The sequence below is a fragment of the Lontra canadensis genome, unplaced genomic scaffold, assembly GCF_010015895.1.
Source record: "Lontra canadensis isolate GAN:19392208 unplaced genomic scaffold, GSC_riverotter_1.0 scaffold3, whole genome shotgun sequence".
NCBI classification, from domain to species: Eukaryota; Metazoa; Chordata; class Mammalia; order Carnivora; family Mustelidae; genus Lontra; species Lontra canadensis.
Genome location: NW_022630997.1, coordinates 43,751,595 through 43,774,412, shown reverse-complemented (window position 1 = coordinate 43,774,412; position 22,818 = coordinate 43,751,595). Strand labels below are relative to the sequence as shown.

Sequence of the window (22,818 nt, the reverse complement as noted above, 5' to 3'; positions counted from 1 at the left end):
GACAATTGTGGCTCTGGTAAACTACCCTTGGGGTTGGCCTGGGGGGAGGGGGGGGGGCCTGGCCCATCAGAGAGGAGCCTGGTGGGATTCTCTGCCCACTCTGCTTGCTTTCTGTGGCCAAGAAGGGCCAGAAGGCCGCTGGACACCCACACACCCGTGGCCCTGGAGCGCTCAGAACCCAAACGCTGGCTAAGTGTTACGAAAGCACTCAGGCTCAGGTCTGGTTAACAGACTTTATTTATTGTTAAATCACAGAAACTTTAGTGCAAAACAAACCAAAACAGTCATTAAGTCCATTTAATAGCAACTGCACGTCTCGCTGTCTCCTGGCAGCTAGAAGTGGAACAGAAGAGGCGGCTACACGGGAGAGGTGGGGCAACAGCCAAGGCCTGGACAGGACCCCTTCCACCTGACAGCCAGAGGCTTAGGAGTGTCTTGTCCACATTTATCTCAAGGTCAACAAGAACATCTATGAAAGGGGGGGTGGGGTTTAGAGGTGAGGGGGCCCAGAGCCAAGGGCAGCGCTAGAGACGCTCGAAGTAAGACTTCAGCAGCCGGGCGGACACAAGAGCAAGCAAGAGGCGGCCACCACTGTCCACACACACAAAAGCCAGGCCCACAGGACCTTCAGGCAGGTGCTCCCCCTCCCTCCCACACCCACAGAACCCCGAACAAGGCATCACCAGGAAAGACACCCCAAAGCTGAATTGGAGGGTGACCTGGGGACGGCGAACCGGAGATCCACCCAGGTCTCCCGAGCAGCTGCTTCCTGCATCTCCCCTACAGTGAGAACCACATGGTTTTTAAAAGCCTCATTATTCTGAGCCTCTAATCTTTCATATAAAACTGCCTTTGTTTTGCTTCTCTGTAGAGCGGCCCAGGAAGAGGGGAGGTCCCTGCTCAGGGGTAGGTGGAGGGCTCAGAACAAGGCCCAGGCCAAGAGGACCGAGAACCTTCTGGCAAGCAGCTCTGGCTGGCACCTGCCCCCAGAGCCCCCCCCACCACCACCTCCAGGAACCCACCACGCAAGGGCAGGCTGAAAGCCCTCCAGTGCACAGTCCGTCCTCAGCTGTCTAGGCAAAGGAAAGGGACAGTGGAGCAGCAAGGGCAGCTGCGGGCCAGGCGCCTCCTGTACGGACAGCAATGCTACGGGGGACAGGAAAGGGAAGGAGGAAAAGGGGACCTATTTTTGTAACACAATCAACAGATCGGTGTGTTCACTGCCCCAGACACACAAGTAGAAAAAGATGCTGCAGTTTCTCCAAGATGGAACGCCCCTTCTAGTTCCACACGTGACGTTTGCAATGCTCCACGGCCTGACAGGAGAGAGGAAGCTGGATTTAGTCTTCACATGACAAACCCTACTCCTGGCCTGTTCGTGCAGCAGACAGCACCCAAAAATGGAATCTCTTCTCCTTAGCTGGACAGCACCCCACTTAAAACTGGGGAGCATGTGGCCCCCTGACCGTCAGGGACCCCTGAGGCAAGAGTCCAAAATAGCAGCTGCAAAGTGCCTGAGTGTTTCACAGGTGAGCCACCCATGCAGGGAGGGCCCGGGACCCCTCCATCTGGTTACAGGCAGAGTCCCAGCGCTCAGCTGGCGGCACGGAAGCCCCCCGAGGCAGAACCCCTCACCCAAGAGCACGCACACCAGCTGAGGCCTCATGAACAATGGCCCACAGGCCCCTTGACCCAGGACGGCAGCAGGAAGTGGCTCCTCCCAACTGTGCCATGCGCTGGGGCCAGCGGGGCAAGGAGCTGGACCCAGGTGGCCATCACCACCCCTTCCCTGCAGGGGCCCGAAGTGACACAATTGGGCCAGCAGTCCTGAGGACCTGGTCATGAGGAACCCACTCCAGGAAGAAAAAGTTGCGCAAAAGAACATTAAGTAACCGACTGGTCCACACGTCCCCACCACAGCAAGCAGTGTAGGGCACCACCACTGGCGGCCCGGGCAGGACAGCGCTGGTGGCCTGGGAACTGCTGGGCAGGCACCCAGTCTCAAGGCCACTCAAGAACAGCGGCTCAGCCTTGGGTGAAGACTCAGGCCAGGCTCTAGCCAAGACTGACCCAAGGGAGAAGAGGACTTGTGCAATCTCTAGGGTGGCCTTGTGCAAATCTGATCCTGACCCCATCACAAGGGAACTAAAGGCAAAAACAAGGAAGCAGAAGCAAAAAACACCGCAGAATACCCCCAACCCTTCACTTCTCCAAGGCAAGAAGGCTGTCAGTCCCCCAGCCTTGATGCGCGGCCACGAACAAGCCTGCTTGCTCCTCTGGGCACACAGGCTGGGCAGAGCACCGACGGCGGAGCCCCCACCTCCGCCGGGGTTACCCACCCCGGGAGGCAGCCTGCCCGCCAGGCCTGTGCAGCGGGCACCAAGCTACTCACGTTGCACTGGGTCGCCGCCTCCATGTTCTGACACCAGTAGCTGGGGCCCCACACACACTTCTCGGTTCCCAAAAGAGGCTTACGGGCCGCGGGGCAGGCTCCAATTTTCTGTGTGGTGAAAAAGGGGGAAGAATTAGATCTACTCCAATGATCCTTTTCAAAACTAAAGATTATCAGCTTCTAGAAGCAACAGGAACTAGAGCTCAGATGTGCACTTCCAAAGTCAGTGTCCTCCCACAGTCCATCCCCCAAGAGTCTCCAGAACCTCTGAGGACCCCTGCTCCATGCAGAACCAGCCGGGCCCCACGCCGCCCAGGAGCTTACCAAGCACACGAAGGAAGGGTCCATCACCTCCACCAGCACTTCTATCAGCACGGGCTCGTACTCAGTCACAAACTGATCACACTGTTCGGTAAAGAGGGAGATGGGTCCAAGTCGAGGTGGGGCGCTAGGCATGCTCTGCCAGCCCGGCACCCCCTTCCCAGATAGCCCACCCGGCCACGCTCAGCTTCCCCGCACCTGCTTCTGCTACTGCCCCTCCGTGGCTCCCCTTGAGCCAACAGATACCTCTAAGAAATGGCTAGTTTTCCCTGAAAAACCTCAATCGGGGGCACAATCAGTGAGCCACCCCAGCCTCTGCACTCCACCCGCGGGTTCTGACCTTCCGGCCCCAAGCAGCCCGGGGCATACCTGCTTCTGGTAGGGGTCAGGAAGGAAGCTGCAGCCTTTCTCGAGAGCAGCCAGGATCTCCTGCTTCGTGCTGTTTTTCTCCAGGTTGTGGTCCAAATAGCTCACCAGCTTCTTGCACACCTCACAGAAGCCCCCGTCCTTCGGCTGAATGACACGGACTACACACAGGGGCACAGGCTCAGTGCCGGCAGGGTCCTCCCAAGCCCCAGGGGCCGGCCGGCCACCCCCTCACCCCGCTCACCAGGCAGCACGGGCAGCCCCTCGGTGGGGCACAGGTGGAGCAGGGTGCACACCATCTCAGGGCTCGCCTCCTGCAGGAGGATCGACAGGATGGAGGCGCCGTACGTGTCCACCACCTCCTGGCACTGTTCAGATAAGGACTTAGGCAACTTTGAGCACACTTTATCCAAAGCCTGAACTATTTCTTCCTGAAACACAAAACAAGAGGATCCTATTAGAAGAGGAGAGGCTGATGGGGCCAGAAAAGATTCTCAAAATACTAACATCCAAGAAACCAGCCAACAGCAAGGTGCTATTTCCTCCCCAGAAAGATGAGACCTACAAAGCAGCCCCACCCCAGCCCAGAGGGACCCACCGGTGGGCAGCGGGTAAGCAGATTCCAAGGGCTGCTGTCCAATGCTGGCAAGGGCCAAGCCCACCTCTTCTGCTGGTTCTGCCACTAGGGAACGGGAACACTCGAGCATTCTAGAAATGCACATACCTCAGTCCTGTTGTTGTCAATGAGCTTGGCCACCTCCTTCACCACATACTCGCATATCTCACAACTAACACTGGTCTTTGCCTGGACCGTGTCCTTCTGTGGGAAGGGCAGGAGAGCACATTAATGCCGAGAGCACATTAATGCCCTAATCACTCAGGGGAGAGTCCTGCTGCTCTAAAGGGGAAGAGACATCCTGTGGCTAAGGACAGGAGAATGTCACACAAAGACTGGCTTCCTCCCAGTGTCCAAGTTCCTGTCCCTGACCCATCCCTCTGCCCACTGCTCTTCCACCAGTATCTCCTGCCACACACCCCCCAGCCCCAAAGAAAAACCAGGAATTCGTACTTCAGCAGACAGAAGCAAAGAAACCATCCCCTGACCCCTAAGAACAGTCCACATGATCTATCTTACCTGGTCACAATCATTTCAGCCTTCCAGAGTCATTCTGGGAATGTGGGTGGGGGCGCAGGACAGAGTGAGGACTCACTACCTGTCCCCTGTTTACGAGACACAGCTCTAAACACATTTCAGGTCTGCTCTGGAGTTTCAAGTCTCACTCGTACCTGAGACTGCCTTCCTAGAGCCAGCCCTGCCTAAAGTAACACTGCGAAACAACCCTCTGTGACAGCAGCAACATTCTCCACCTCTGCCGTCCAGCAGAGCAGCGCGGGCCACACCTGTTTATGAAGTACTCGGAATGTGGCCAGGGTAACATCAAACTAAAATCGTTTCAAGTTTTGTGTTATTTTACTTAAACGTAAGTAGTCACATGCAGCTAGAAGATAAGCTCTAACTCTCCTTCATCTCCTCTGGCTATTAATTCAGTCAGCAAAACTGGGCAGGCAGAAGTGCCTCCCCAACTCCATCCGACTTCTTAACCATGTGCTCCAGACACTGCACATGCTGAGGGAGGACAGGAGAGGGAGACGAAACCGCTGAAGGTCAAGTGACATAGAAGTTCTGGAACTAGAATCGTGTGCGTGTGCCTGGGCCATGTGGTAAAATGTCATGAGGCCCGGCCCTTCTCAGAACTAAAGCGGGAGCCACGCGAACACCAGGACAAGTCTGCTGACTCCTGCAGGTCAACAGTTTCAGGACTCAATCTCTAACACACTGCCAGGGCCGTAGCAAGTGCTGAGTGTAAACTGGGGAACATGGTGTTCTCTAGCAACGGGTGCTAGGGAAACCACACACCCACCCTGTGCACACAAGCAGCACACCAAGAGGCTTCTGCGTGAGCCCCAGGTGTTCTGGGAACATGAGGCTTGTGCTGCAGTGACCATGGGTAGGGCGGCGGCAGCGGGGGGGCGGGGGCAACGTGTCAGAGGAAGCTGTGGACACGCTACGGATGGAGGCTGTTCCCGTGGGGCACTCGGGCTCCTAACCAAGGAAATAAATGTACTCAGGCCTAGGAGCAGGAGGCTGCACACATGCAGGAACCCCAGAGACTAATGGATGGTCTCAAACTCCAATACCTATAGGAGTTAGGCAAGGAACCAAAAAAGTGTGTGCCTCACAGAACGCAGTACAATGTGGAGTGGCCTGCGCATGACACGGGCCCGGCCAGGACAACAGGAGGACACCCGGTACCTTAATGGGCTCCACCAGTTCCAATGCAGGGATGACGTTCTCTGAGACCACTTTGGCAGGGATCAGAGTCTGCATGGGCATCTCCTTCGCTTGGTCGCAGAACCCAACCAGGACACAGATCTCTTTGGGTTGCTGAGAAGGCACAGAACGGTCAGTCAGATGTAGGCCCGCACCCACATCCCTCAGTCCCACTCTCTACACACAAAGGACGGGGTGCTGAGGGAGCACCCCGGTCACACGTCAAGCCTGACTACCAGACTCCATGTTAAATCTAGAGGGACTCCTGTAAACGCAGACGTGTCCGTTTCACACAGGGAGGAGGCCACGCAAAGCTCTGAAGGGAAAGCAGACAAGACCACTGTCCCTGCTCCAGCCAGGGAGCAGCCCCGCGAAGTTAGACTACTGCCACCGGTCTCCCTTGTCCACAGGCAATCACATCTTCTCCCAGGACACCTGGTCTGCTCTAAAACCTGTTTCTCAGTTGAGCTGGTTCACTCTCAGTAGGAAATAAGCTGCGAGCTCTTTCTGGAGGAGAAGCCACCATGCCCACAAACAGAAAGCCAAGTGTCTTAAAATCTTTCGGTGGCAGGACCATTTCAAAGAAAAAAAAAAAAAGGTTGATTTTTTTTTTGAAAAACCACATTCTATTTTTATAATTACACAAACACAGTACATACAAAAACCCAATGCCCCCGAGTAATAAATTCTTTCAGGTCACAGAAGCCCCAGACTTATCCCCTTTCCCATCCAGACACCAAACCACAGGGAAGTAGGCAGAACTAGTAACTTGGACATCTTGCCGTTTCACCACGATGCTGGCCAAGAGTGAGAAAGTCATGTGTGCTTTACACAAAGCACTTTGTGAGCCCAAATGCAACCAGAGCCCAGCTCTGGGCCTGAGAGCAACTGCCTCCCACCACCAAACCAGAAAGCAGCAGGCCAGGACTGCTAACACGAGACCTGTTAATGCAAGAGAGCTAGACCATGGCTATGGCCGACCTTGTTTTAATCCTGAGAAGTCTCTAGATTAAGATTGAGGACGTTGGAAAGTATCCTAAATATCCTGTCTCCGGCACACTTCAAGAATGGGGAGAAAACCAGGATGGGGCCAAAGACACAGCAAGCTTTTTAGAAAAAAGACAAAGACGCAGGAGGTGTAGGGGCTGCTTTGCCTCTGATGAACTCTGTTCTCCCTCCTCAGATGAACTCTCTTCCACTGGGTGGGGCAGTTTAGGTGAAAATACAGGTATTTCAGCCGAAGTCGTCTCCTATCAGACTTCAAAATACCTTTGAAAAATCTTTACTCGCACAGAGATGTCAGTGCTCAAGAGAGGATCCTGGCTCAGTAAGTACAGTCTGGGGGCGTAGTCCCAATATTAAGCCACCACTGGCCTGGCTCTCGAGCCATCTGTGTGGCTCCAGGAGCTGCAGGACCCCATCACCCAGAGGGGCAGAAGCACAAATCAAGAGATTGTTTCCAACTCTCTGGATCCAACAGACGGGAACAGTCTGCTCGCTATTTGTAAATGATTTGCTCATGCAGCAGAAGCAATTCTGGGGTTATGGAAAACAGGATTGAAGACATGCAATGGTCCCTCGAGTCATGACAGAAACAAGGTGTCCTACCGGCAATCAGGCCTACAGTCAAGGAAGCCGAGGCACCTCCGGGGTCACCCACTGTCCCCGTCATCACACGGGTGGCATGCACATGGCCAGCTGAGCGCTGGCTTTTTGCCAGAGTCCAAGGCCCTGCTGGCTTCCCTTTCTCAGCCCCTGAAGGGGAGAGGAGACCCCCAGGACCTCAAGTGCTACATCACAGGGGAGAGATGCAGAAGCTCCCCCACCAGCCTACTAACACAGATCATGCCGTTAAAAAAAAAAAAAAAAAAAAAAAGGCGAAATAACTACAAGCAGCAGACCACCACTACAAGCAAATTCCCCATCACATACCTGATCCTGCTGTTGAACAAAAAAACAGGAAATCGGAGATGAAAATAAGAGAAAGGAAAGGACACAACAGTTAAGAAAAAATTAAAATAACAATCAGTTAACGAAGGAGTAAGTACATCACCAGAAATTCAGGGGAAACCTTGCAGTCACAAATCAGCAACCTACCTTGTTCCTACTATCTTGGGGGGTCCTGAAAGCTCTTCTGGCCCTCAAGGGACAGACCACACTGTCCAGCTGGTGTGTGCATTGCCCCCATGCCCTTGACACACCAAATCATACTCAAAAACACCGGACAGCAGATCCCAGAAAATGCCAGGTGATGAGGAGCTCTCTATCCTCACAAGCCCAAGCCCCACATGCCTACAAGGGGAGGAGCAGCAAAGGGGAACGTGACACAGGCCTGCCCAAGTCAGGGGTGTGCACTGGAATATAAAATACACCCAGGGGGCCGGGGATCTGGAACCACTTCCCCTGCTGCCCGGGCCGCAGGGCAACTACCCCAGGGAGCCAGATGCCAGGCTGGAAGGCCCATTTAACAAAATATCACTTACCCTTTGATTCAGCAATTCCAGTTCTGGTTATCTGTGCTAAGGGAGAAACAGGGATCTGCACATCTATCTCTCTGACTGCAAGGGGGAGCCTCATGCTTTCCATCCCCAAGACAAACCCCAAAGCCACGTCAACACCCAAAGCAGATGGGTCATGGAAATGATCTTCCATCCACACGGAAGCCTATGCGGCCACTTCAAAATCATTTACAAGAATGTTTAATGACCAATGCATTCAGAAACAAAATTATGCATAGTACTAGGTTCGAAGTAATATATAACCATGCCACCTCACTGCCTTTTTTTTTTTTTTTTAAACCGCAAATGATCTGTGATTTGGGAAGTATTTTTTGTATTTCCAAAAAACATCTGTGTAGTCTATCTTTTACAATGAGAAAATTTTCAGTTATCAATGACGAAGCACTTAACCAAATCAAAATCAAAGGCTTACTTATCTCCTCCTCTAGCCCTGTGTCTCTGTGAGCGGCCTCTGAAGCACTTCTAGAACAAGGCAGGGTGTAATAATCCCAAAGACACCCTCTCTCGCCTGGCCGGAGCCCCTGAGCAGTTACAGCTAGGCCACATCAGTCTTCCCCCGTGCCGGCTGGCAGCTCTCAGCTCTGCAACTCTGCGGTCACAGCCCAGAACGGGAGGAGGATCCCTGTGCTCCAGTGAAACTTTACACAACCAGGCGGTGGGCCACACAGTCTGCTGACCCCAGCTGGAGAACAAACTCAGCATGGTCAGAAAGTCGGCAGGATGGAGACACAAAACGTGCAACCCACCACCCCCCTCGGCCCCCGCAGCTTCGATCTCAGGAAGCCAGGGCACGTCCCCAATTTAAGAATCCCTTCAGACCACCCTGCTCTGAACCAGTTTTCTACACGGAGCTAGCTAGCCCCACTGCCACGATCAGTATCTTCTGCCTCTAAGGACGCAGGGCTGCCCTGACCACCTGGATGCGGTCAGAAGCACATGCAGACAGGTCTCCCCACGCCCCCAAACTCCAGCCGCAACGTAGCAATTCTCAGGCCTAGCCTAGCTCCAGAGCAGACGATTCCCACAGGTCCCAGGGTAAAAGCCAGACGCTAGAAACCCGATGACCAGCCCATTAGGCACAGGCCAACTAATCACCCAGAAGCTACCAGGGCAGTCCTGGGGGGAGGAAGCGGGGGACTGCCTTAGCCTGTCCCCTGGCCGGGGAAGGTAAGGGGGGCACTGAATTGTGGGTAGAGAGTCTGCTGGTTGAACAAGGTTCACTTTAACCCAAATCGTTATCTGAGGGGAGAAAAGGGAAACTAAACCATATAATGTTCAAAAACCTGGGAATCACAAAGTTTGAGGCAAAGAGTGCTAACAGGGAACGTTGCGCCACCTACCATGTGCATCATCATCTGGACAGCAATGTCCGAATACTGGTTGATATAGTTCTTGCACTGGGGAGAGAGAAATCGGTTGTTAGTGACACTAATCGTTGCAATCACACACCACAAACCCAGCGTGTCCAACAATGGCAGCAAGTGACTATTAAGTTTCCCAGAGTACAGTCTTACATCTTGAGATAAAGATGGCAATTTGTTTATCCTAAACCTCATAGGAAGAAGTGTGCAAAGGGTGTTTTGAAAATGTGTCTCGAAGGCTCTTCGAGAGGAGGTCTTCCAATCTCCTTTTACAGCCCGAACTCGCCCCAAGTTCACAGAGGAACTTCTCAGGAGCAGTTCTGAACGTGGATGCTACTGTGAACTCACGGTGACTTTTCAAACCCGCTCATGCATTCCTGGCCAAGATTATAAAGCTAAAATCCAGGAGGAATCAAGTTATGATTTTCAGCAAACTTCCTTTCATCCACATCTAGATAATTCATTCCTGTAGACCCTCACAGAAGAGTTCTGGCCACACTGGTGCCCCCACAGTGAGAAGGCCAAGGGTAATAACAGCCCTCAGCACAGGACTGAGCTGGGGAAGCACGTTAACACAGCGATATACAAAGATACTTCAAGAAGGCCAAAAGCCTCCCCGAGGAAGTCCTCCGGGAAGAACCCAGAGCTCCCAGAACTAGCCATTCCTACCCAAGAAGGCTGCTCTAGGTCCTAGATCCATGGACTTGTACAACCAGCTTCCCTACATCTAGTCTAGCCGAGGTTTTTCCGTTGCCAGGTATAAAACTAGCACTTGGGTTTCACACATCAACTTCACACAAGTGTGGTTAATGTGTATAAGGTCCAAGAAGTGAAATCCTCTAAGAGACTAACAAAATGAGTTTCTAAGCCTGTAGGATGAACATCCACCAAGGTAAGGAAGGCGTCCCGGATGAACCTCTTGTGAGCCCCCGCACGGCTTCCCATGGACAAACCCCCGGCTGTGGGGAGAGCACACTCAGAATTATACACAACAGCCAGGCTTTTAAAAACAAGGTTATAAAGGATTCTAGTGTCGTTTCTTATACATACAGTGCCTGGAAGGAAAATCCTCACAAAACAAATCCTCACAAAAGTGGTCTCCTTCCACTCTTTTATCCCAAGTGTTTGGTTACACATACACATTCAACCAGCCAACAAAGCATTTAAGTAAGCAACAAGTATTCCAGATGCTTTCTGGGGAAAAGAAAGCGTGCGTTGCTTGAACCATCTCTTCCTCGAAGCTCTGGGGTGAGAACTTAAAATGGTACCTCAGGCACTGAAGTTTTCTTGGGTCCCCCCTCCTATGTCCAGAGCCCAGCTCCCTGGCCCAGAGCACCCCCACCATGCATGAGGAGACAAGATTTACCATGTCAGCCATGCCGGGCCCCAGGAGATCACACTGTGCCTTGGCATGGTCCACCAAAGCTTCAACAAAGGTGGAGTTGGTCCTTACAGCGTTCTGGATGTCCGTCACCATCTGGATGCAGTCCTGGCAGACGTCCCCACCAGCCTACAGAGAAGGGGCGGCAGGGGGGCAGGGCTGTCAGGCGTAAACCCAGCACAGTCCTAGGATCACTAAGAGGATCCAAATTCCCAAGAAAATTTCCTTATGGGCTCATGACCACAGCACTAGGGAGGGAATGACTGAACGGTTCTGTGTTTTTAAAGCTTGTGTATTTTTTTTTAATAATGGCTATACCCAGTGCAGCACCTGAACCCACAACCCCGAGATCCAGAGTTACACACTCCGCCAAGTGAGCCAAACAGGTGTCCCAGCTCTGGTTTGATAGGCTCTAAAATTATCAACGGGCTTAAAATCAATTAGGCACTAATTTCAATGAATTGAATTGCAATGGAGAGAAGTCTCTGCATACTTTAAATATCCCAGGTTCTTCAGAACCTCCACGGTACAACCATCTGAAGTGTGGTTCAGGAGACTGCAGGTCAAATGAAGGAGTAAGCCCCCAGCTGGAGGCGCGCACACACACACACACACACACACACACAGCGCCCCTCTCATGGGTCATCTCTAATCCAACCAGGAACAGGGCCCTCAGAGGCTGGGCCTACAGCCTTACCTTCTGCTGGGGCTCGCTGTGGGGGCCATCCTGAGGGTAGAGGAGGAGGGGGATGTTGGCCATGAAGGGAGCCACCACCTCAGCCACATCCAGTTCCGGGATCTTATTGGACTCGAGCTGTTTCTGGTGATTCAATTCTGCCAGGTGCTTCTGAAGAGACTCGCAGAGATTGAGAGCGGAGCACACCTCCCCAGGATGGCTCTAGTGGGGAAGAAGTCCAGCTGGAAATCCTCTCCCCCAAAGGAAAACAAAACCACTGCCCAGCACCCCTGCATGAGTCTCTGTCCTCACCTTCTGGCCTGACTCACACACGCTATGCCCTGCTCACAAAACCACAAGACCTGCTCCCCACTCCACCCCCACTTTTAGCAAATGGCTTCCCCACTCAGCTCCCAGCAGCTCAAGCCAGAGACCTGGCAGATGTTCCTGACTCCGTCCCTCCCCTCCCTCAGCAGGTCCCGCCCATTTCTCCCCTGAAAGAGAACACGCATCTGTCCCCCTTCACTGCCCCATCACATCTCACAAAGACTGTCCTGCCAGCCTCCCCTCTTCCAACTCCCAACTGGTAGGACCTAGACCAAACCCTTCAAAGAAGGCACCTCTGATGTCACTTCTCCCTTGAGCCCTCTGAGGACTTCCTACTGCATTTGCAATCCTGGAACAGTGCCAGAAAGGCCTTGCACGGTGTGACCCATGCCATTCTCATTAAAACCTTGGTCCAGCCTCGGAACACTCCTTCCCTGCTGGCCCGGTTTTCTTGAGCACCTCCTCTTTCTTACGGTCTTTCCTAATTCCACAAACCCGGCTCGTCTGTGGCATGTGGCTTACGCATGGTAGATGCTTATCTGAATGCAAGCAGAACCCACTTGAGTCGCTGAGTCCACTCAAGATAAAATCCCAGAAATGGAATGAACTGCATGCTCAAAGGGAGAGCTAAAGCTATGACATGAGCTAGCAAACGGGCACGTATAAATGTTGCAGTTTACAATTCCTTCATTCTTCAAGTTTCCATTTCCTGTACTCTCCCTCAACCGAAGGTTACACGCACAGTGTTCTGAGGGCCAAAGCCATCTGCAGATGTCAGAACTGCAGTGACAAGCTGTTGAGAAAATCCAAATCCACGGAAACTTCCCACTTTCATCATTCTGTTCTGGTCTGGCACCTCCCACAGCACCCGAAGTTCCCTAAAGAAAGTGTCTTTCCACCACCACATACCATTTGTCCTTTAATCATGTCCAGGATGACTGGGAGGTAGGAGTCAACCATCTCCCTGCACGAGGCAGACAAGTTCGGATTAGGCAGCCAGTCACAGGTCTTCTCCAAGTACACGAGGATCTCTTGCTAAGAGGATACAGGCAACAGTCGGATCAGGATGGACTTCTGCTCTGCAAAGGACTGAGAGCAGGGGATCTCCACACCTCCCAGCAAACAGCAGCCTTAGGGAAGAGCCCGGGAGAGGCCCAGTGGCTGGCCGTGGCTGCATCAGACACACAGGCAAAAAGCAGACGTTCCTCGAAATGAGGCCGCTCTGACCTGCGTCTCACAGGCACAGGGAACTCTGAGCAGAGACAGCCAAAACGGACCTAAAAGTAGCCACCAGCAATATGAAAATCCCCATCAACCCTGGGCATTTAAACACTGAGGCCAGGGAACAGCCAGCTAGGTCCCACAGCTTGTTTCTGTTCAGCCTGTGGCTCAGGATGGCTTTTATATTCTTAAAGGATGTAGGGCGAAAAGAAAAAAACTATGTTAGAAGACGTATGTGGCTCACAAGATCTGAATTACTTCCTACCTGGCCCTAGACCATCCCTCGTTAGGCCCCAAAGCCCCAGAAAACTCCTGTAAGGAACAGACACACATGGCTGTGTGGCCACTGTGCACGTGTGGTCACACATCCCGCTGGAGGCTCACCTCAGTGGCATTGTCTTTCAGCATGTCGCCAGCTGCAGTGATGACATCTTTGCATACGTCGCAGGGAAGGGATTTCTAAGAGGAAGAATATGAGGGAGAGAGCGAGCTGTATTTGCAGGATGTAATGCACACCGTACAGAGCTGAGAAGCCCCCCGGCCTCTGTGCTATCCTATCTAACCAGGGATGTCAGACACACAGGCACATCCTGGTTCCCCAACCTAGATAAGAAGCACACAGATGCCACATGGGAAGGATCGGAGGCACTGACCAGAACACTCTGTGCTTCTAGGGATAGATACCCTTTTCTTGTACCCTTTTCTATGCCTCAGCACACAGGGCACAGGCCAAATGTCATACTAATGCTCGCAACAGCTCCAGGAAGAAACTGAGGCTGGAAAGGTGAAAATCAGAGCAGCAGAAATTAGAGAAAACCAGTCACCTGGGGCCAGTATCACTATAAGACAGTAAAAGGTGGTGTGGCAGAGAAGCCCAGCCAGACAATGGCACTGACTCCTGCACTCTATCCCCTTCCAGCTCCCAGGGGCTGCTATGTTCACGTGGAAGCCATATGTCACCACCCCAGAGCTTAGAAACATCACACCCATCCCCTGAGAAGCCTGGGCACCCATGGCCCCATGTGGCCCAGGACATGGGAGATTATAGCTGCTTCTTGAGGCTCGTGGGAAGCTTCCATCTTAAGGGCAACTGATTTTCAACCCACGAAGAAGGAACTAACACGTCTGGGTGAGAAGAAGGAACACCTGTAACTTAGCTGCATGGAAAGAAATCTATCCGAACCTCCGGGCCTTGTTAGGCTAATACCAGATTCAGGCACTCCTGAGACTGCCGTATCAAAAAAAAAGAGCTGAGTGCCTGGGTGGCTCAGTTGGATGGGCATCTGCCTTCCACTCAGGTCATGATCCCAGGGTCCTGGATCAAGTCCCATATCAGGCTCCCTCCTCAGCAAGGAGCCTGCTTCTCCCCCTGCTTGTGCTCTCTTGTTCTCTCTCTAATACATACATAAAATCTTAAAAAAAAAAAAAAAGAGAGAGAGAGAGAGAAAGAGCTAAGTCCTCCCCTGTCACATGCTGAAATTGAAAAGAGGAAGCCGTATTAAAAACGAGATGAGAAGCAAATTAGAAACCAAATCAGAAAGTAATTTTGGCCACAAACGGTAGTGATCCAGCAAATTCAGAAAGTATTTTTAAAAGAACAGGGTTTTTAATTGTTCTTCTCATAATGAAGCAGCTCTAGTGGCCACTAGTGTCAAGTTTTAGACCTGGAACTCCACGCAGTCAGAGGCAGCCCAGAGCAAGCCAGGCCTGCATTCTGCAGTCAGCTGGTGCAACCAGCACAGCTCGGGCTACTCCTGAGAGGGGTTCTGGTGGTGGGAAGAATGCCCCTGAGCTTTGTCATCTCTGAGTATTATTCTCCATGAGCGTTAAGAGCCCCGTATTAATATGCTATATTTAACACCATTTGGATGAAAAATCAGTAGCATCAAGCTTGCTTCGGCAGCACATATACTAAAACTGGGATGATACAGGTGGGATGGGCCCAGAGGCCCGGAAGGCAGCATGTGGTGCACACAGTAGTGGCCATGGGCGGACCTCATCCTCTGCCATCAGGAGACTCAACGACCTCGGAGGAAGAGAACCTTAACCTCTCTGAGACTCCGTTTCCACTGCGCTGAAACGGATGCACCCCTCAACAGGGAGTGCCTCCCCAGCAGGGCCACCGAGAGGAGCAAATGAAGTGAGACAAGAGCATGCTTTGGAAGCTTTGGAAATGGCCAACAGCTCCAGACCACGTAAGGAGATCAGGTACAGTCCCCATGGCACTAACCACCGTCGGCTTGTTCCAGACGGTCTGCAGGCAGTGCTTCAGGGCCCCGCAATCAGCTGCCGTCTTCACATTCTGGCACCACACCGCCGAGCCTCTAGTGCATTCCTTCAGGCCCAGGACAGGGCTGGCTAAAGCTGAAAGAAAAACCAGCATGAGAAGGCGGCCCCCCTCACACAGCTACCCAGGGTGAAGGACACACCAGCTCAGCCCCTGTGGTGCACAAACCACACAGCGGCATTGGCTCAAGAAGCTCGGTGACCGTCTAAGTCCGCCTAAGTCACAGGGCCGGGAGGGACTAATTTGCCTGGCGTGCCTTTTTCCTCTTGAACTACGTCTAAACAGTAATCTTTATAACCTCAAAAATCTTCCATGAATAAAAGAGATCATGGGAGAAAACTCTGACAGATTTAATTTTAGAAAATTTCAACTTCTACAGAATTTTTTTAATCTGTAGGGAAAACAAGATTCATATCCTTATTACACAAACAATGACTCTTAATGTTCTAGTTGAAGAGCCCTTTTATAAATCAAACTTCATAAACAATTCTACCAACAAAAACCCTCCGTGATTCCCCTCTGGTACCACCTAGCAAACAGGTGTTCACTCAAAACCGGGTGCACGGCCTGGCACCTGCTGTGAGTGTGAACAAAGGACTCGGGCAGAAGTCACATGTGCAGAAACAGGATGAGGGAAAAACACAAGAACTGCTCCAAGTCCCTTAGAACCAAAGATACACAGGTTACAGCAAGAAGGTGCCGTATTTTGAAAGTTAAATAGCCAAAGGGAAAAAAAGTGACAAGCCTATAGTAAAATAGGCATTTGTAAGGCCAATAAACGTGGCTGGTAAGAACTTCTTAATATATTAATGTATGTCAGAAACTGGAGGGGAAAAATCCCTCTTCAAAAAAGTAATCCAGGGACGCCTGGGTGGCTCAGTTGGTTGAGCAACTGCCTTCGGCTCAAGTTATGATCCTGGAGTCCTGGGATCGAGTCCCACATCAGGCTCCCTGCTCCACAGGGAGTCTGCTCTTCCTCTGACCTCTCCACTCTCACACTCTCTCAAATAAATAAATAAAATTTAAAAAAAAAGAGAAGTAATCCACTTCTAGGGGCACCTTGGAGGTTTAGTCAGTTAAATGTCCTGACTCTTGATCTCAGGTCTTGATCTTGGGTCATGAATTTAAGCCCCACACTGAGCTCCACACTGGGTGTGGAACCTACTTTAAAAAATTTTTTTTAAAAAGTAATCCATTTCTAGAAATAGATTTTAAGGAAATACAGCAATCCAAGAGGCAAAATGTGATATGCATAAATATATTTATTAAGTGTAATTTACAATACTGAAAATAAAAGTAGATGTAACCTGAATGGCCAAAAACAGAGGGGAAAAAAACTAATGATACTCTTACTAAAAAGATTATGTAGCTGTTAAGTATAGAAATATTATATATCAAGTAGAAAAAAAAGTCAAGAATATGAAATTATACAGAAGTTGCACAGAAAAGGCAGGGTGGCTCGCTGAAACTCCCAATATTACGTTGTATGTGAATAACTTTTCTTTTTCCACTTTTACATGTCCACTTACTTTATAAACTACCTTAAGAGTACCTATGTTTCTTAAAATAGGTCTATGGTAACCCTGACTTTGGCATCTCACCTCTAAGCCAACAAGTCAGCTAGAAAACAACAGATTCCATCGGGGCGAGCTACACAAAGGTGGGTAATGGCACAGGACGCCAACTCCCAACGACACTTCAGTAGGGCAGAACCACCTTCTACTGTGAATAGGAAACACGAGGCCCAAGTCTGAGGAGAAAGCCCACCGCCACCCATGAACTCAATTGAGAACCTCAGGGTCCCGCGGCACCTTGCTTCAATTTGTAAGCCAACGAGAAGGCACAGTGATTCCACAGATGTGTAACACACACACAGTAGACAAAACACGGAGGTTGGTAGGTGCTCTCACTCCAGGAAAGGGAAGGCAATGAAATGCGGTCATTCCTAGCTTTTCAACCAAAGCTATATTCCACAAACTATTCACACAAAGACTGAGTCACAGGTTTGCAGAAAGCTCAAGCCAGATGATCTGTATCCATTCAGACACTGGTGAAGGAATCTGCTGCTCCCCAGGTTACTGCCTTCAATGGCCCTTTGCAGCGAAAATCACATCCATAACCAGTTCACAGATGCAACTGAACTAGCCACACTCCAACAGCCACTGGCTCGGACTCTGGTTTCCAGGGGAAAACATGCAGCAGATTCAACAGTACATACTAATCCCCAGATGGTTCACAGCAGCTTAGTACCTGAAATGTAGACAAGCTAGGCTGGGGCCAGCCATCGGCTGCAGGTCTGGGGAAAAGGGGAGGGGGCAGAAACTGTGTCACAAGGGTAAGGGTTCTGGGAAGTATGGGGTGTCACCCGAGAGCACACAGAGCCAACAGGTTCCAAGAGCACCTCCCATGTTCCTCCCAGGTACCAGGCCCCAGGGAATCCTGAAAAGCACCCAAGATACACCAACTGGTTCTACCTCCAACTGGGAGAAAAGAGCCGGAAAAATAACAGGAAGCTACAAAATGAGTCTCTAGGCAAAAGAATGCAGTGATACACAGGGAAGCCAGAAAGAGGTTAGGCATCAGCAGACCAGAGCCACACAGGATTCAGAGAAAAAGGCAGGGCCCAGGAGCAGCCTTCCCTACACAAGGCGATTGACTTACCACCATTCTCCCCATTCTCGCAAATATGCAGTGAACTAGAACTTTGATCCAGGATTTTTCTCCAACCATCCCAGTCAGGAATTGGCTACAAGGGCCAAAACCTATCAGGTTTCAGGAACAGGATGCACTATCATAGGCCCAAGAAGCAAGAGTACTCTGTAGCTAATTTACTCCTTCAAAGAACTTGAAACAGCAATCCTGTGCCATAATGACTTTGTTACCAGCTTTGGCCAAACCATCGGCACTAAAAACAGTGCCAGGTAGCTGGTTATGAGACTGGTCCAGCTAACAAAAACCCAAGTCCTTCAACAATCCCAACAGTTACTGTTACTCCACGACTCACCTCAGAACTCCCCTAGTAAAAGGTATGTATTGCACAGTGGCCAATCTGGCAGACCTCTGAAGCCCGCAAAGTCAAGCCTAAAACAATTCCCAGCTCCTAGAAATTAAATTCTCAGTAAGACACTCCCATGTTGCTTCAACTTAAAGCCAACTAACTTTTCTAAAGGTGCGTATTATAAAAACAGCCTGTGGTATACAACAAATCTGATGTCCTAAAATGACCCAACATCTATTAACAGAAACAACTGTGTGTCCTCAGAACAAGTAATGTGAGGCCAAAACACAAGCATGGGTGAAGCCGCTGGTTACCTGGGGAGGGTTCAGGCACTGATTTCCGAACCCAATGCCCTGTGAGGGACACAACCAGTGGGGTCAGAACACTCAGACACAAGAATCCTTCTCCCGGAAAGTATATTTACACGTAACACCCTCACAGCATTTCAGGGAGCGCTCGGGCACTACCGCCGTCAGGGATCCCAGTGGGGACTGAAGACGGGCTCCAAGAGCACGCACGATTTTCCTCCACCCAAGTGGGAAAACAGCTTCGATGAAGGCATGATTACCAAACACCAGTGACTGGGCCAAGAACGCTGCACTCGGGCAGCCGAACAGAGTGAACAGACTTGGGCTCTCCGAGTCCACAGTGGTAGGGACAAACCCCAAAGAAATGGTGGTATGTTAACCGAAAACAGGGGCCCTAGGGCAGCAAAGTCACTAGCCGCACAGGGGAGAGAGCGGAGGCTTCTTCACAGTGAAATCTGAACTGGCTGCTGAGGGAGAAAGGAAACTCTCGAACACTCCAAAGGAGAGAAATCTTTGCCTTTGCAGGAGACAAGCTGCAAAGACAGACCTCAGGCCTGATGAGAAGAACCTCAACTAGCACTCTGAGCCCTACGTGAAAGCTCGCCCTGTGGGCAATGGCTCATGCCGGTGTCTTTAAGGCCCAGACATGATGCGGCAGAAGAACCGAAAAGGAGGTGGGGGGGATCCAGATGATGGGGCACTAATTTGAATGGAAAGCTCATACCAAAAATTCCAAGCAAGAAGCAGTAGCAGCAGGACTGAGAGAGGAACTAATAGATTCCAAAAGAACAGACAGCTAAAAAATGAAACTCACAGGGTTAAGCTTAAATGTGAACATGAGGGGCGCCTGGGTAGCTCAGTCGGCTGAACGTCTGTCTTTGGCTCAGGTCATGATCCCAGGATCTGGGATCCAGTCCCCGCATCTGGGCTGAGGTGGACTCCCTGATCAGGAGAGAGCCTGCTTCTCCCTCTCCCACTGCCTGCCATGCGCCCCCCTCCCCTGCTTTGTAGCAGCACACTCTCTCCCTCTCCCCCTCCTTCCTGTCAAATTAATAAGTGAAATCTTTAAAAAAAAAACAAAAATAAAAAACAATGTAAACACGCAGCAGGGCTCAGGTCACAGGAAGGAAAGCACACATCTGTGTGCTCTGCTTCCCATGACTCAGCGACAAGCACAGATTAGGAAGGTGAGGGCACGTGACACCATTCCTGGGTCCCCTAGAAGACCGGAGGTGTTTAGCTGGGAGAGACAATGCTTCTGAGAAACACAGCCACCTTCACAGAGAAAGGACACCTTCCACCTATCACATGGGAGTGGATCTGCTGTGTGGTTTCAGACTCAGACCTCAGAGCAATGGGTAGAGGCTAAGGGAAACAGACCACAGCTCGAGGTAGGGGCCATCCATGGGGTTATAAAGAGAGAATAAGCGGCCTCCTTAGATGAGGACCTCTCCAAAAGCAGAAGAAACAACCACACAGAAACAAAAAGCCCAACCTACAAGGAATTCTGTGTAAGAGAAATCCTTTTAGGAGCTACACAGCTTCACTCCTGTAACAATGAGGCAAACGACATTTTCAGTGGGTATACATAACCAACATATAAAAATTACCCTAAGCCACTTTCTGATGAGTTATTTCTCAAAACATGTTCTCAGCAAAGCTTTCATCTCTACTCTCATTCTCCCACACTCTGCCCCCAAATACCAACTTCCTTCTTTTGAGGCAATATGCTGAACTCTAGGAAAGTTCTTAGAAAAAAAGTGCCTGACCCCTTGGAGTTCTAATTAAATATGTTAAGACACAAACACTCCTCAGGGGGAACCAGGCACTAGCCCTCTCAGTTCCAAGGTCTGCCATTTGAGCCCTCAATGACAACACACTAGTAAACTGAGATTACAGAAATTATCCCTTCAGAGACACTAAAACCCTACAGGCAAGTTTCCTTTTACTAAGGAAACAGAGGCTATGTGCTGTTTTCTAAGACAAAGAACTTCAACTGCATTTCCTGAGTAAATGGATGGGTGCACTGTGTTCTCTTTTTACTCCCTGGCCTAGAAGAAAACAGACATGTTCTAAAGGACCCACATGTACGTCGTTTATAAAAAATGGGCTGTAATGCAATCTTGCCTTACTGAGAACGGCTGCCATAAGCAAGACCAGAAATGGGTTTTGTGGCAGCTCTAGTCTCTAGACAAAAAAATCCTCAGTGGGCCTGGAAGGCAGGAAGAGCTCACTATAGCTCCGTTGTGTTTTAGGTGTGATGACTTCTTGCAAAACAAACAAACATGGCGATTCACAGACCTGTACCCCTGGGGATAAAAATATATTATATGTTTATAAAAAATAAAATTAAAAAAACAAACAAAAAACCCTAAACCTTGAGCTTAGAAAATGGGACATCTAAGGTAACTGACCTACCATCTAAATTAAATGTTTTTCAAATGTGGAGTACTGAAAAAAAGAGAAACCAAAAAAAAAAAAAACAAAAACAAAAACAAAACCCCAACCAGGATCTGCCTCCAAGTCCCACCCAAATAAATGACCTTCAGCCAATCACTGTCCTGAGCTTGTTCTTCATCTGTGAGTAAAATGAAGATGCAGCTACTGGGGTCACTGGAATGTTTTTGAGAATCAAGATGACAGCATTATCCATTTTCAACTGCCCGGATATTACATCTCTCAGCCATCCCGCCTTTACCAGCATCTCTCCAGCATGTTCATTTAGCCACACATCTCAACTCCCCTACCGGACTGGCTTTGAAATCAGACAGTCAAGGACTCAAGACTATAGCTTACCAAATCTAATCAGGTGACCTTACAACTTCAGTCTTCCGATCTGCAAAATGGGCCTATTACTAGTACTCCTAGAAGTTTATAAAAAGTAACCAGTATTTGTAAAACACAGGGCAGGGCTACAGAAGTCAAGTGCTATCATCATCATCGTCACCACCACCTGTAGTAGCAACAGCAGAACTTTCTATGATTCACTTCCTTGCCCAAAATAGGCGCTCCCACAAACAGCAGAAACCAGGCTGTTGTGTTTGTTTACTCTGCGTTTTATCAAATACTTAACTGGCAATACAAAGACCTAAAGAGTTAAACCCCACATCCGCAGAAATTGCTGGTTAGTCACACAGAGGGAAACACAGGCTCCACTGTTGGAGGCCCAGGAGTCACCACTGTGTACACAGATGCTAAACGAGAGGTTTGCCTGAGCAAGAATGAGAGGTGCCCAGCAAGGCACTGGAGGTACCGCAGATGAAATGCTCTCAGTAATTCATGACGCTGTGGCTATGGGCTTCTTTGCCTCCGATCCGGATATAGTTGCCATAGTTCATTTTTCCTGGAAACCACCTTTTTTTAGAAAAGCACCCTCAAAACCTCTGCCTTTCTGGAAGGATAAGGCAGCTATATTACAAAAATGATGGATGCCCTGAGTGCTGGGGGCAGACTGGCCTGCCTGAACCCTCCTGCTCTGCTAGCTACTAAAGCCAAGGCCGGGACAATTACTTATGCCACAATTATCTGCAAAATATAGGAAAAAAAGAGTGTCCCTTTCTCAGGAATTCTGTGCAAATCAATGAGAAAGCCAAGAAAGCCAGGACAGACTGCCTGGTACCTACAACGCTGTTAATGGTGGACCTAACTGTGAATGATGGACGTGAGGGGAAGAACCACCAATGGAAGGCATTCATGTTCTGGTTTTTACATCGTGGTACAATTTTTTTTTTTTTAACATTTTAACACAATCATAGAAACCAATTTTATTTTATTTTATTTATTTTTTTAAAGATTTTATTTATTTATTTGACAGACAGAAATCACAAATAGGCAGAGAGGCAGAGAGAGAGAGGAGGAAGCAGGCTCCCTGCCGAGCAGAGAGACCGATGCGGGGCTCGATCCCAGGACTCTGGGATCACGACCTGAGCCGAAGGCAGAGGCTTTAACCCACTGAGCCACCCACGCGCCCCTCGTGGTACAATTTTTACACCATGGTACAATTTTTTCCCATGTTATCTTCAAAGTCAGAAAAAAGTTAAATCTTACCAGCCAGTTTCAGGGAACAATTATTACTGCGCAATACGGCAGAAACTAAAACCGTATCCCATCAGGTTAATGAGGCTGACACTATCAGGAGATTTAAAGCTTGTTTTTCCGAGACCTGTTTCTCCCTAATCAGCTGTTGTTTCCTTCCAGACCCCACTCACAAACACACTAGCTGTCCCGGCAGAGGCCTGGGCTGAAGGTCACTGATAAGATTCCAGCCTATGAACAAGCAAGGCCCTGCATTCCTCACCTGAGATAGGACCCCAAGACCCCAACCAATTT

General features: G+C 50.1%; 1 protein-coding gene across 3 annotated transcripts in view; it reads right to left on the bottom strand.

Moving 5' to 3' along the window:
* Positions 1-1,192: 1,192 nt before the first annotated feature.
* The window catches only part of PSAP (prosaposin), a 32,834-nt gene continuing 11,208 nt past the window's right edge, over positions 1,193-22,818 (bottom strand). Inside the window, exons 2-15 of one of the 3 annotated variants that reach the window (XM_032841018.1) lie at positions 15,127-15,260; positions 13,281-13,355; positions 12,585-12,710; positions 11,370-11,570; positions 10,658-10,801; positions 9,271-9,327; positions 7,344-7,352; positions 5,394-5,525; positions 3,804-3,899; positions 3,324-3,510; positions 3,083-3,240; positions 2,717-2,797; positions 2,393-2,500; positions 1,193-1,316 (exon numbers count right to left, since the gene is read on the bottom strand). In XM_032841018.1, coding sequence (XP_032696909.1) covers positions 1,281-1,316; positions 2,393-2,500; positions 2,717-2,797; positions 3,083-3,240; positions 3,324-3,510; positions 3,804-3,899; positions 5,394-5,525; positions 7,344-7,352; positions 9,271-9,327; positions 10,658-10,801; positions 11,370-11,570; positions 12,585-12,710; positions 13,281-13,355; positions 15,127-15,260 — 1,544 coding nt within the window. In that variant the 3' untranslated portion in view covers positions 1,193-1,280. The remainder of the gene's footprint in view (positions 1,317-2,392; positions 2,501-2,716; positions 2,798-3,082; positions 3,241-3,323; positions 3,511-3,803; positions 3,900-5,393; positions 5,526-7,343; positions 7,353-9,270; positions 9,328-10,657; positions 10,802-11,369; positions 11,571-12,584; positions 12,711-13,280; positions 13,356-15,126; positions 15,261-22,818) is intronic. The other 2 variants (XM_032841028.1, XM_032841030.1) reach the window with 2 other exon arrangements.